General features: G+C 32.4%; 4 protein-coding genes across 4 annotated transcripts; all 4 read left to right on the top strand.

Moving 5' to 3' along the window:
• Window positions 1–3225: 3225 nt before the first annotated feature.
• On the top strand, window positions 3226–4119 carry HELRODRAFT_177927 (hypothetical protein; the record flags this gene model as incomplete). Its single annotated transcript, XM_009026082.1, has 3 exons — window positions 3226–3296; window positions 3566–3744; window positions 3938–4119. 3 exons carry the CDS (start codon window positions 3226–3228, stop codon window positions 4117–4119), a joined length of 432 nt encoding a protein of 143 aa, XP_009024330.1.
• A 1559-nt stretch (window positions 4120–5678) lies between these two features.
• Window positions 5679–6050, top strand: HELRODRAFT_85323 (hypothetical protein; the record flags this gene model as incomplete). The annotated part of the gene is made up of 1 exon (XM_009026030.1): window positions 5679–6050. One exon carries the CDS (start codon window positions 5679–5681, stop codon window positions 6048–6050), a length of 372 nt encoding a protein of 123 aa, XP_009024278.1.
• A 934-nt stretch (window positions 6051–6984) lies between these two features.
• HELRODRAFT_177925 (hypothetical protein) lies at window positions 6985–8504 on the top strand (the record flags this gene model as incomplete). Its single annotated transcript, XM_009026081.1, has 5 exons — window positions 6985–7037; window positions 7141–7234; window positions 7325–7361; window positions 7757–7870; window positions 8455–8504. The coding sequence occupies 5 exons, from the start codon at window positions 6985–6987 to the stop codon at window positions 8502–8504; spliced, it is 348 nt and encodes a 115-aa protein (XP_009024329.1).
• Window positions 8505–9418: 914 nt separating this feature from the next.
• On the top strand, window positions 9419–11895 carry HELRODRAFT_150486 (hypothetical protein; the record flags this gene model as incomplete). Its single annotated transcript, XM_009026080.1, has 5 exons — window positions 9419–9885; window positions 10425–10478; window positions 10787–10902; window positions 11386–11496; window positions 11735–11895. Coding segments are annotated over 5 exons (909 nt in total), but the record flags the coding sequence as incomplete, so codon positions are not given.
• Between the last annotated feature and the right edge of the window lie 548 nt (window positions 11896–12443).

Genomic DNA, 12443 nt, shown 5'->3' with positions numbered 1-12443 from the left:
CCATCCATCCACCAAACCATCTATCCATCCCTTCATCCATCTATCCATCCATCCATCCATCCATCCATTCATCCATCATCCATCCATCCATTCTGTTCAGCAAATGAAGCGGTTTAGCGGAACGAAAGCGTTGAAATAAACTACGAAACTTGCTTTGAAATGTTTTTACCTCCAAAGGTTTTTTGTTGGTAAGTCATTTGAAGTGGTGGTCGAATGAAAGAGTGAGTTTTTGGATGGTCACTAGACTGAAAAGTTTTTTTAATTTTATAAAAACAAAATCGTTTTGGCATGGCAAATTTTTAATTTTATAAAAACAAAATCATTTTGTTTTTAATCTTGATGTTCGGTTGAATAGTGAAATCGTCACATCTTATCACATTCGCACTGTTATTATCACTAATAATCATATCTGTGGTTTGTTTTTAGACTTAAAAAAAACATCAAATCCACAATAAGACTTTTTAACTTTATAAAAACAAAATCATTTTGGCATGGCTAGACTACATTAGGACGCAAGTAAATACGTATAATACTACAAAACGCACTGACAGTGCACAAAAAAAAACAAAAATTCTGAATAGTGGGAACACTACTCCCTTAGCAACATCGCAACAATATTTCAACACCATCACAAACAACATCACACACGCACACACACTAGTTTATCAAATTATTATTATTATTTGTTATAGTATTATTAGTGTTGTTGTTGTTTTTGTAGTAGTAGTAGTAGTTGTGGTAGTAGTAGTAGTTGTAGTAGTAGTAGTAGTAGTTGTTGTTGTTTTTGTTGCCTCCATTTGAACAACAGCTCAGAAACACATTACCGTCCTACCTATGTTTGTAGTGGCTGGAAAAATTAATCATTCTGATATGAACCTCAATTATGCAATATAGATTTTTTCACGTGTGTGTGTGTCTGTGTGTGTTTTTGTGCGTGTGTTTGTTTGTTTGTGTGTGTGTGTGTGTTTATGTGTCTATGTAACAATCGTTTGTGCTTCTACATACATATGGGGCCATGCTTGTGGGTAGGTGTATGAAAATTTTTGTCTGTTTAAAATATTGTATAGTTTAAAATTAACAACGATAATAAGAATATCGACTAATAATAATTAATAAAAAAAAGAAAAAGAGGAAGAAGAAGAAGAAGAAGAAGATGAGAAGAAGTTTTTTTACTATAATAAAAATTTAATAAAAAAACAACACACGTTAAGTAACTTTCCCTAAATGACAAACAAATAAAAACATTTTTTTTTCATTTTTACTAGATACGGTCCACACAAATTTATATCGCTAAAACATTAATGTAAAAACGTTATAGACAAATGTTATTTTCATACAAAACATTAAATTTAAAACAAAAATTCTGAAAAAAAACGAGTTTTTCACATATAAAACATCCATTATTACGAAAAAGTATTCCTTTGAAAGCAAGTAAAAATTGTTGAATGCGAAAAATTGTTGAATGCAAACAAAAAAAATTACTCTGTAAAATTTAAAATATTCCCCAGTTTTAGAATCAAAAATTATTGTTACAAAGTAATTTTAAAACAAAAATATTTTTCATACAAAAGATTTTTTCTATTATATATATATATATATATAGAGAGAGAGAGAGAGAGAGAGAGAAAAAGAAAGAGAAAGAAAGAGAAAAAGAGAGGAAAAGAGAAAAAGGAGAGATCTATATTACTTAGTGAAAAAAAATTCAAAATCACATCTGAGACATGCCAATAAAAAAATCTTCAACTTACAATCAACCTAGTAAAAAAACTACTTTCGCTTTCATAGAACAAAATTGTTTTCTTATCAAAACCTTAAAACAACCACAATAATTGCTATGTTAATAACAATAATAACAACAAATAATAATAATTTTTATTTTTTTTATGACCCATTATCTGCACCGGAGAACACGTTTCGTTACTTCTGCTAATGCTGTCCTAAGATGTGTTGAGAAAACAATCTCAGTCGAAGTTTTGTATGACTGAGTGTGTATGTATGTTTGTTTGTATATGTGTTTGGAGGTGTGCATGATTGTATGTTTGTGTACGTTTGTATGTTTGTGTATGTATGTTTGTTTGTTTATGTATGTATGTTTGTGTATGTATGTTTGTGTATATGTGTTTGTGTGTGTATGTGTGCCTATATGTGTTAATAATAACAACGAAATGGCGTAACCACAAGGGGATGTTGGGGCTTAACCCTCCCCGATGGATGGTTTAGCTACTGTTGGGGCTACTAGAAACTGTGAATAAAATTACTGTAAAATGTCAAAAATAAAACTTAAAATGGTAAAATTTAGTTAAATTTTCATTAAAAAACACTTATTTCTTCATAAAAATTTAAATAAGCAAGATCAAAAAAAGAGAACCCTGAAAGATATTTAGTTTTGACACTGATAATTCATAATTACATTAGACACGACTCAACAATAGCTACCTACATGACGGGTATTATTCGTGGCATGAATCTTTCTCTAAAGTTCAATTTTTAATATATATTCTGTATATAAATTTTGATGTTTCATTGTCTCGTAATGCTGTTTTTTTGTGAACGTTTGAAGATTTTTTTTTCTTATCCCATAGCTACATTTCAATGCATCTTCGGTGTGCGCTAAAAACAAAGCTTTTTTTAATTCAAAATCCATGAAATGAAAATAAGAGAATGGAATATGGAAATATTGAAGATTCGATGTCAAATATGGCAATAAAGTAGACGGAAGTTAAAGAAAAAAGTTCCTTAATTTAATAATCTTGAAAATTATCAACCCACCAATGCGGGAAAACTGTAATCATCAAAAAAAAATTTTAATTTTATCTTCCCAATGCACAATTTTGGACCAGGCAGATACTGGATATCAGTATTGTTATTCATTATGTATTATATTTCATTAATAATATTTTTTTATATTTTATTCTGGTATTATTATAATTTAAAGCCAAATTATTAAAAAAAATTTATAATAATATATATATATATGCTTTGGGTACTTTCACAGGAAAGGCATGCTTTCATAAATTCCTCATTTTATTATGAAAACTATTGATTAGTTTCTATTGATTGTGTATGTCTGCGTGTTATGTTTGTATGTGTTTTTTATGTTTGTATGTGGTATGTTTGTGTGTGTGTGTATATATATATATATATGTGTGTGTGTGTGTGTGTGTGTATGTATGTGTGTGTCTGTGTGTGTTTTGTTTATGAATCTTTTGTCTATAGTCACAAGAAATGTCTGGAAGATCAATATTTCCGGCAGCATTCAGCATTAATCACTTCGAAGAAATCTTGTCATGTCTTAGGTTTGACAAACATGATACACGCACAGAACGTCGCGAATTCAGGCAATACATGCCAAGCAAGCCTGACAAGTATGGAATGATGTTATTTCTCTTGTGTGATTGCACTTCTGGTTACACATTCAATGGGATGCCTTATGTTGGTCGTGAAGAAAATAAAAGACATACTGGTCTTACATGCTGTAGCAGAACTATTCTTCAACTCTGGAGTCTACATAACAACAGTCAACTGGTTCACGAACACAATATTAGAAGAAAATTTGTTGAAAAAGCAAATTACACTCCCTGGAACAGTGCGAAAAAATACCGCCTGATCTTCAAAAAAAAGAAAAGAGAGATGTGGGGTCATCTTTGTTTGGTTCCACTCAACGGCAAACTTTAGTTTCGTACGTGCCTAAAAAAAAACCTGTTATATCGCTTTTCACTATGAGTTCTGAAAATTTTTCTCAAAGTAAGAGAGTTTGAAACCTTTCTTAGATGCACCAAATAAATTGAAACCATCGCTATGAAAAATCTCAATTTCAAAAAAATCGGCTATTTTTATTTCTCCTAATAAATCTTTCTGTTGGTTTCTAGGCAGTGAACTAAGCTTCTTCAACCAATCACAACCTTTCTCATTTCTGACTTCATCTTTATCTATCTAGAAATACTGAAATACTTTCAATGTCTTCCCCTGATAAGTCCAAACTCTCGTCCTTCAAAATCTACGCACGGGTTGACACCAAAGACAGTTCACCATCTCTTACATTACCATCAACAAAATCGCACTCTACCAGCATCTAGGGAAATCGTGAAATTTGGTAAAATGCACGCCGACTCCAAATGACAACTCGTCATTGTATTGGCATGACTCTGACAATCACGAAATTTAAAAATTATTAAATTCAATATGATTCTGTGATTTGGAAATCAATGTATTACATGTACCATTTGCCTTTAAATCTTTTAAATCACGTGATAAACTTCACACCTTCAAACACACACACACACACGTGATGATTGTTTAGAAAATGTTTATCATAGTTCTAGATTGACATACGACTATACTGACTATTGATAAAAAACTAAGATTCTCGCTGTTCACACAACCTTAATCACAGATTTGACATTACTTTAGGAAACTTTTGAACCTTAATTCGGGATGAAAATAAAATTGGAATTCCAATTGATGAAATAATATAATAATAAAAATCATGAAAGTTCTGCCACCGCAATAACACACGCACACACACACACAGCCGCACACACACACACAGCCGCACACACACACACACACAGCCGCACACACACACACACACAGCCGCACACACACACACACACACACACACACACAGTAACCCACTAATTAATTAATGTGACATAATTGAATTTGAGAGATCTTTGTGTTGTTCACCATTTACAAGGCCTTTGACACCAAAGAACAGAAAATTTTCATATCGCGGTTTTCTCTTTTATCTATGTTCTAAAAAGTTTTAGAATAGCTTGTGTCAATTTCCAATTCTGAACGACTGGTTATTGAATTCGGTAAAACAATTCTGGGGCGACGGACGCGATTGTAAAATTCAGAGCAATTATTTCGCGATGAGGAATGAATCTAATTGCAGAAAGTGAAAATTAATTTTCTACGAGTAACTTTGGGACGAAAAAAATTGTTGACGAAAAATTGACGAATCGCGTTCGTCACCTCAGAATTGTTTTACCGAATTCAATAACCAGTCGTTCAGAATTGGAAATACACTTCCATCCGATGTATTGTCACAAAACGTTCGAGCGTATAATGATGATTTCTCCAAAGTGAAACCAAAGTTCTTTTATCACTTTTATATTGCATTTAACGAACAAAACTCAAAACAAAACAAAAAATATGACTTTGTAAATTACTGTATAATAATTACCCTCTGTAAAGTCATCAAACACAGAGCTGTGTCATCAAACACAGAGCTGTGTTTGATGACTTTACAAAGACCTAATAACATCTTTTCATATATAAGTTTGGGGATAAGATCTGTTGAGTGTCGACGATCCCTTAGTTAAGGTAGCATAGATAGAGCTCTGTAATTTGGCATGAGCCTCACCAGCGATAAATCATTCGAAACCATAGTTGATTATGTGGCGTATGATTTAATCGACGGACTGGCGACAGAAAGCGGTCTGTCGCTGGTGTCGACCTGTCGGCAGGTTTTGAAAGACAGGAGCTTGGACTTCTCAGATAAAGACATTGAAAATATTTTAGGCTATCTAGAAGAGGAAAATGACGTCATTAGTTGTGAGGACTGTGATTGGAGGAAAAAGCTTGACTCGCTACAGACTACACAGCAGTATAGCTTATTACGAGAAATCCAGGAAGTTGATTCCTCAAGAGTTTCTTCTGATGGCATGAACCAAATGTGTTTAATCGATAATGAGCTCTTAAAAGTTGAAATATTCCATCACGACTCTTCCGGATTATTTCCTTCGTCTAAAAAATGTAGCAAGCTCCCCTACGTGAGAAATAAATTTCTGAATGATACATGCCCAATTTGCATGGAACAGTTTACAGAGACATCATTCGTCCGAGAATTGAAGTGCAGACACACGTTCCACGTAAATTGCATGAAGTACTGGTTCAAAGAAAAGACGCACTGCCCGTGTTGTCGAAGAGACTTTGCAGTTACCGCGCAGTTAACAACCTGCTACAACCATAGGACTCTCTTTACAAAAACTGGCAAGAAGATCATTTCAGTGACGCTATTCACTGGAGCTGAAATTGTTCAATGATCCATTTCTGTTTGGCTAAAAAAGTTCCATACAGATTATTCATTATTTTCAAATCAATTTTGAGGGTCTGTTGACGAGTGCTTGTGACCCAATGAGACTTTTTTCTAGAAAATACAAATATTGGGCCGAGTAAATGCAAATATTTGTTATTTTTCTGATTATTTGTTGATTTTTGTTGTTAAACTTTTGGTAATTTTTTTTACAGGATACAAATTATTATAATACTTTCGTTATGTCCCATCTGATTCTCTTTTTTCTACTTTTTGTTTTCTCATTTATGTTGTCAACTTTTTCGTTGGTTTTGTGTTTGAATAAAATTTTCTAGAGATGAGATATATACCATCAATCAGCTTTGGTGTTTTCTTCTTTTGTGTTAGTATCTAGAGCGTACCTGCGATATAGTGTACAATTTCTGTTTTACCCTAGTATGCTTTATTCGCTTGTTCCAATTCTTAATTTGAAAATTTTTGTTAAAGCGGTAAAGTTCGAGATTGAAAGTTGGAAAAAAACCCACAGACTAATAAATGATTAACATTACAAGTTTATATCTTTTTTTAAATATTTTCTACTAGTGACTTTATTATCAACTTGATGTTCTAATGAATAAGATTGAATTTCAAAATTATTTTATTTGCTTACAACTGAAAAAACATGTTTGCGTCACCTGCTTATTGTATTCAAAATATTGTTTCTAAGTTAAAATCATCATTTTCTGTTAATTTGGTTTATATACCTAATTTTAAATAATAATAACTTCTGGTTTAGTTTTTTGTTTAGTTTTTGGTTTAATTTTTTCTTCGTTCACTTGCCTCGCATGATTTCGGTTGAAGTTTGAGTCATTTAATCTTCTGCAGTCCGTTCCCGTCAACTCCAGCATGATTGAATACTCTTCCTCTAACGCGCAAGATGTTATAGAAAAGTTTTCTAGCTCGATATGCAAAAATGTATTGCAACAGCCAAAAAGGACTCCATGCGAGCACTTATTCTGTAAGACATGTTTGATGAAATGGCTCAAAATCTCGTTAATCTGTCCCATTTGTAGGAGGGCAGTGCAAATTAGAGATGTTACAAACCCAAGAACTTAAACCAGGTCAGAGCTCTCCTGTCTCAAAGTTCGTTGCCCTTTCCACGTAAAAGGATGCAGCGCAGAAGTCGAACTGAAGGATTTGAGTAAGCACGAGGAGGTTTGTGAATTCAGAGGACTGCAAACGACCGCTGCTAGATAGAGAAGATAGTGATGAACCAGTTTTCAAGGCGAGGAAATACTGTTGCAGGAAGTGCTTAGAGGATCAACTGATGCACAATTCCATGGTTAGCTACAAGCTTTGGGACGAATGGGCTTTTTCGAAGATTGGCTACCAAAGTATAAATAATTTCATTCGATTATCCTTTGAATGAAGTTTTCATTTTTAATAATTTAATTTAATGAAGGATACTTTAATCGATTTGAGGAAAGGGAGTTTTTTCAATTCTTGAAACGAACCATTCGTTGGAAATTAAAAAGATTGATAGAAAATATGGCGGAGCAGGTCCAACAAATATACCCCGGTGAATACATTTTTAATTCTATCAGAACTTCTATAACAAATGCAATACCTAGATGTATTTGTTAATAACTCCAGACTTTATCCAAATTTATGAGTTTTGAATTTTTTTTCCTTGAAATGTAACTAATTTAATTTTGTTAACAATGTGCTTGTTCGCAGGTCCTGAAAGTAGGGAAGAGATTGCAAGAAGATGGAATAAGTTGGCAGAAGAGACGACATCTATCCTTGGAGATTTAATGTATGATTCCAACATCAGAGTTAAAGCTGATCTTGGTGAGTATTCATCAGCTCGAATACTACTCAACTACAACCCAATTTTTTAACATTCCCGTATTTTTAACCACAACGAAACATTTTTTAAACAACAAATTAGTCATTCAGGTTTATGCGCCGTCAAAGATTTGCTGTTTTTAATTGCCTTTAAATTGAAAATATTCGACATAACATGACATTTCTGAATTATTCTTAACATAAAAGTCTTTTTTTATTTTCAATAATAATTTGTTGTTTTGCCTGTTTAAATTTATAAATTGAATCAATTTATTTTGTGTGTGTATGTGTGTGCGTGCGTGTGTCTGTGTGTGTAACTGTACTGTATTGTTCATATAACATCGTGTGTGCGGTTGAATTTTTAGTCAATATGCATGCAACTGCATATCATCTTGGGTTTATCAATGTAAGTGATTGTTGAAAAGATGGCATGGCATTCGAATCTAGTCAGTCCAGTAAGATCCGAACAAGTCAACACTCCTTTCTTCTAAGCTAAGTCTCCTACTATTAATTTTTCCAATTGAAATAACTCGTTCATGCGGGTGTTGGATGATGTTTTCACGAATTTGGAAACAATTTTCAAACAGGCTTAATCGGAAGGTTTTCTGTCAGTTATATTTTTGAAACATTTAAGTAATGTAATTAAATTATATTACAGTATGTAATAAAAGTATGTCATTTTTTTGATTATTATGCTATTTGATGAAATAATAATTATATAATATATATTTTTATGGTAGTTTTGCTGAAAAGTGGTTTGTTGTTCCATTTTATTTTCATGGCAACAACTTTTCATTGCTAACTTCAGGTTCACGATAAAAGTTTTTGAGAAGAAAGAAGAAAGATGCTTGAAACTATACAAGTGAATTTTTTATAATTAAATTTTTGTAACAAAGGTAAATCTTAAATTTATTTTATCAAAAATTTAGATTAAAAACAAATTTTTTCAAACTTTTTTTGATTCGTTTGGTTTTTTGGTCTTTTTGATGATTTATTTATAATTTTATATTTTTAATTTTTCATGAAATAGAATAAAATATTAATTTATAATTAATTTATTAATATAATATAATATATTAATATTTAACTAATATTATTAATTGTAAAATATTAATATAATATTGTAATCAAATGAAATTTTTACTGATTTTTTTCATTTTATATTAAAATTATTTTTAATGTATTATTATTAAAAATATTAAAATGTATAAAATAGATATGGTCATATGGATAATAATACAGGATTACATTACAGCAACAACACAACAGTTTTATAATGACGAATCATCAACATTGTCACTCATATCATCTCATCACTGTGACTAAACTAAAAAAAACAACATCACTAAAGGTTAAAAAGGTCAATTACATTACATTACACTCTTCCAAATTTCAAAGGATTCAACAACACTAACAGTATTAATAGCATGAGTGACAATAACTTTCAGCAAAACCATCACCAACCAATACAGCATTAATAATAACATGAACAACAGCAACAACAAACATTCCAACATTAAAGCTTTAAGTTCAAAATTAAAAAATGCCCAGTTTGAACTTCAAGACACAGACTACGTCCCCAACGAAAACATCGGATCCGGTGCATACGGTGTCGTCTGGTCGGCCACTAATAAACTTACAAACCAGACGGTAGCCATTAAAAAAATCTCAGACATTTTCATCCAACCCACGATAGCGGTGCGAACCTATAGGGAGATTAAAATCCTCCGTCACTTCAAACACGAAAACATCATCTCCATTCGAGATATCATCTGCCAGAGATCGAAATCTGGCAGAATCCAAGATGTCTACATAGTTTTTGACCTGATGGAGTCAGATCTTCATAAAATAATTTACTCCAGGCAGATTTTAACAGAGGAGCATGTAAAGTACTTTCTATACCAGATAGCCTGTGGCCTTATGTTCATCCATTCAGCAAATGTTATTCATAGAGACCTAAAGCCTAGTAACTTACTTGTCAATGAAAACTGCACTCTGAAGATTGGTGATTTTGGTCAGTGTTTTGAATTTTTTAATTAATTAACTTTAATAAAAAACTATGTCAACCAATTGTTGACCTCATTATTAAATTATTTTACTAATTAACTAATTAATCATGTTGATTAATAGACTTTATTTATTTATTTAATTATTTTACAATATATTTGCTAGTTTTTTATATTTTAAAAAATTAATAGATTTTATTTTATTAGAACTTTAAATAAATATTAGTTTTCAAATTTTAAATGTCATATATTTCTTTTTAATTATATTTATTGCCTAGTATTTTACTTATTAAATTTGATCTTCTGATTAAAAAAAGTTTAATCCATCTAAATGCCACAGGTATGGCAAGGGGCCTGTCATCATCATCACCTTCATCATCTTCATCATCTTTATCATCATCATCACTGCTTGATGATTATAGCAATGATGACAACATTAACTATTTCTACAACATCAGCAGCTTCAACAACAACAACAACGGCATTAACAGTTTTGTTGGTAAAAGCTGCAACAACAACAACAACATTAATTACATCAACAGAAACGCCAGCAACGGTTGTATCAGTGGCAGAAACAATAAGCTAACACACTATGTGGCCACTAGGTTATTATGTTTCATTTTATTTTGCCATATATTTACTTTTTTTGTTGTATCGTATCACTCACACATGTGGCTACTAACATACTAATGCATTCACACATACACGCAAACACACACACACACACACACACACACACACACACACACACGAAGAAGCAAACAAATACACACATACAAACATACACACGTACAAACACACTAACACTACTACTACTAACATACACCACACACAAACATACAAACACACAAACACTACTACTAACATACACACACACAAACACACACGCACACACACACACACACACACACAGGTGGTACAGGGCACCAGAACTATTACTTCAGTTTCCATCCTACTCTTATTCAGTTGATCTATGGTCTGTTGGCTGCATACTAGCTGAACTCATTTACAGGAAAACATTGTTTGCTGGTTGGTTGGTTGATTAGTTGATTGATTGATTGATCGATAGATTGGTTGATTAATTGATTGATCGATAGATCGATTGGTTGGTTGATTGATTGATCGATTAATTGATTTTTGATTGATTGATCGATAGATCGATCGATAGATTGGTTGATTGATTGATTGATTGATTGATTGGTTGGTTGGTTAAACTCAGAAATAACTTTGGATGTTTTTAATGAGTTTGTTGATATTATGATTTTTGTTTATCATGTCTTTTCACCGTACCACCCATCAGTTATCCTCAACTAAATATCCATTTCTCTATTCATACATCCATCCTTTCATACAAAAATCCATTCATTCATCCACACATTTATCTATTCTATTTATCAATCACATACAGACACACATACACACACATACACACACACAACTACACACACATATATACACACACACACACACAACTACACACATACACAAATACACACACACAAATACACACAGGCAAAGACATGATGAACCAGTTGGAACTAATCTTCACATGCATACATTTGAAAACTAAAAACTTCCATTTATTGGCACCAGCTGAAAAAGTCAAACTTTTCTTGAAAAAAAGTTCACTCATTTTTTTTTTCATTCTCATTGAAATTTTAAAAATGTTAGTTGACCTCACTATTTACAGAGCAAATCATGACGAGTGTGTTTGTACCCTGTCTAACTGCCACGAACAAAACGACCGACAACACTGACAACAACAACAACAACAACAACATCAGCAATTACATCAACAGAACGACATCGTCACCTACTGCAAACACAGCATCAACAACAGTGCCATGCAGTAACCCTGCAGCACCAACAACAACAGCTGCAACAACAACAACAACTAACTCAGTAGCAACACCTCAATCTCTTGCGCTAATCGAGAAATTGCTTCAACTCGATTCAGCGAAACGAATGACTTGTGAGGAGCTTGTAAATGATCCATACTTTAGTTCATATCACCATGAAAATTATGATGCTAGCAGAGGTGAGGAGGGAGGCAATGATCAGGCGATGATTTGCTCAAGAAAGTTTGATTTCTCATTTGAAGAGGAGTTTAAGAATTTAACTGGGCCTGGAATGTCGGTGGGTTAATCGCTGATGTAGCTGGTGGTGAGGGTGGATATAAAATTGTTTATCATGATATGATGATTGGGATGGTATAAACTATAAAAATTATAATGACCAAAGGCAAAATGAGTAAATTTTTTAGCGCTATATCATCCTCAAAAATCATTAATAATTAAATGATGAAAAAAGTTATACTTTCGATACTGAAAATGAATCATTATAGAGTGAGAATTTCAAAGTTCTATGGAAAAATGACTAATTTTTTGATCTGTCTTTTTTTACTTTAAAATTTTAATAAAATAAGAGCATTCATTTCTTCCTTCGTTCGTTCATTCGTTCTTTCGTTCGTTCGTTCATTCATTCCTTCGTTCGTTCATTCATCCATTCAGGAGAACCTGAAGAACATATTGGAGCAAAGAATTCTAGACGAGGTGGCTAGATACGACGAG

The sequence above is a fragment of the Helobdella robusta genome (genome assembly GCF_000326865.2).
Source record: "Helobdella robusta unplaced genomic scaffold HELROscaffold_45, whole genome shotgun sequence".
NCBI classification, from domain to species: domain Eukaryota; kingdom Metazoa; phylum Annelida; class Clitellata; order Rhynchobdellida; family Glossiphoniidae; genus Helobdella; species Helobdella robusta.
The sequence above is the reverse complement of the archived record's forward strand: the minus strand, read 5'-3'. Positions and strand labels throughout refer to the sequence as shown.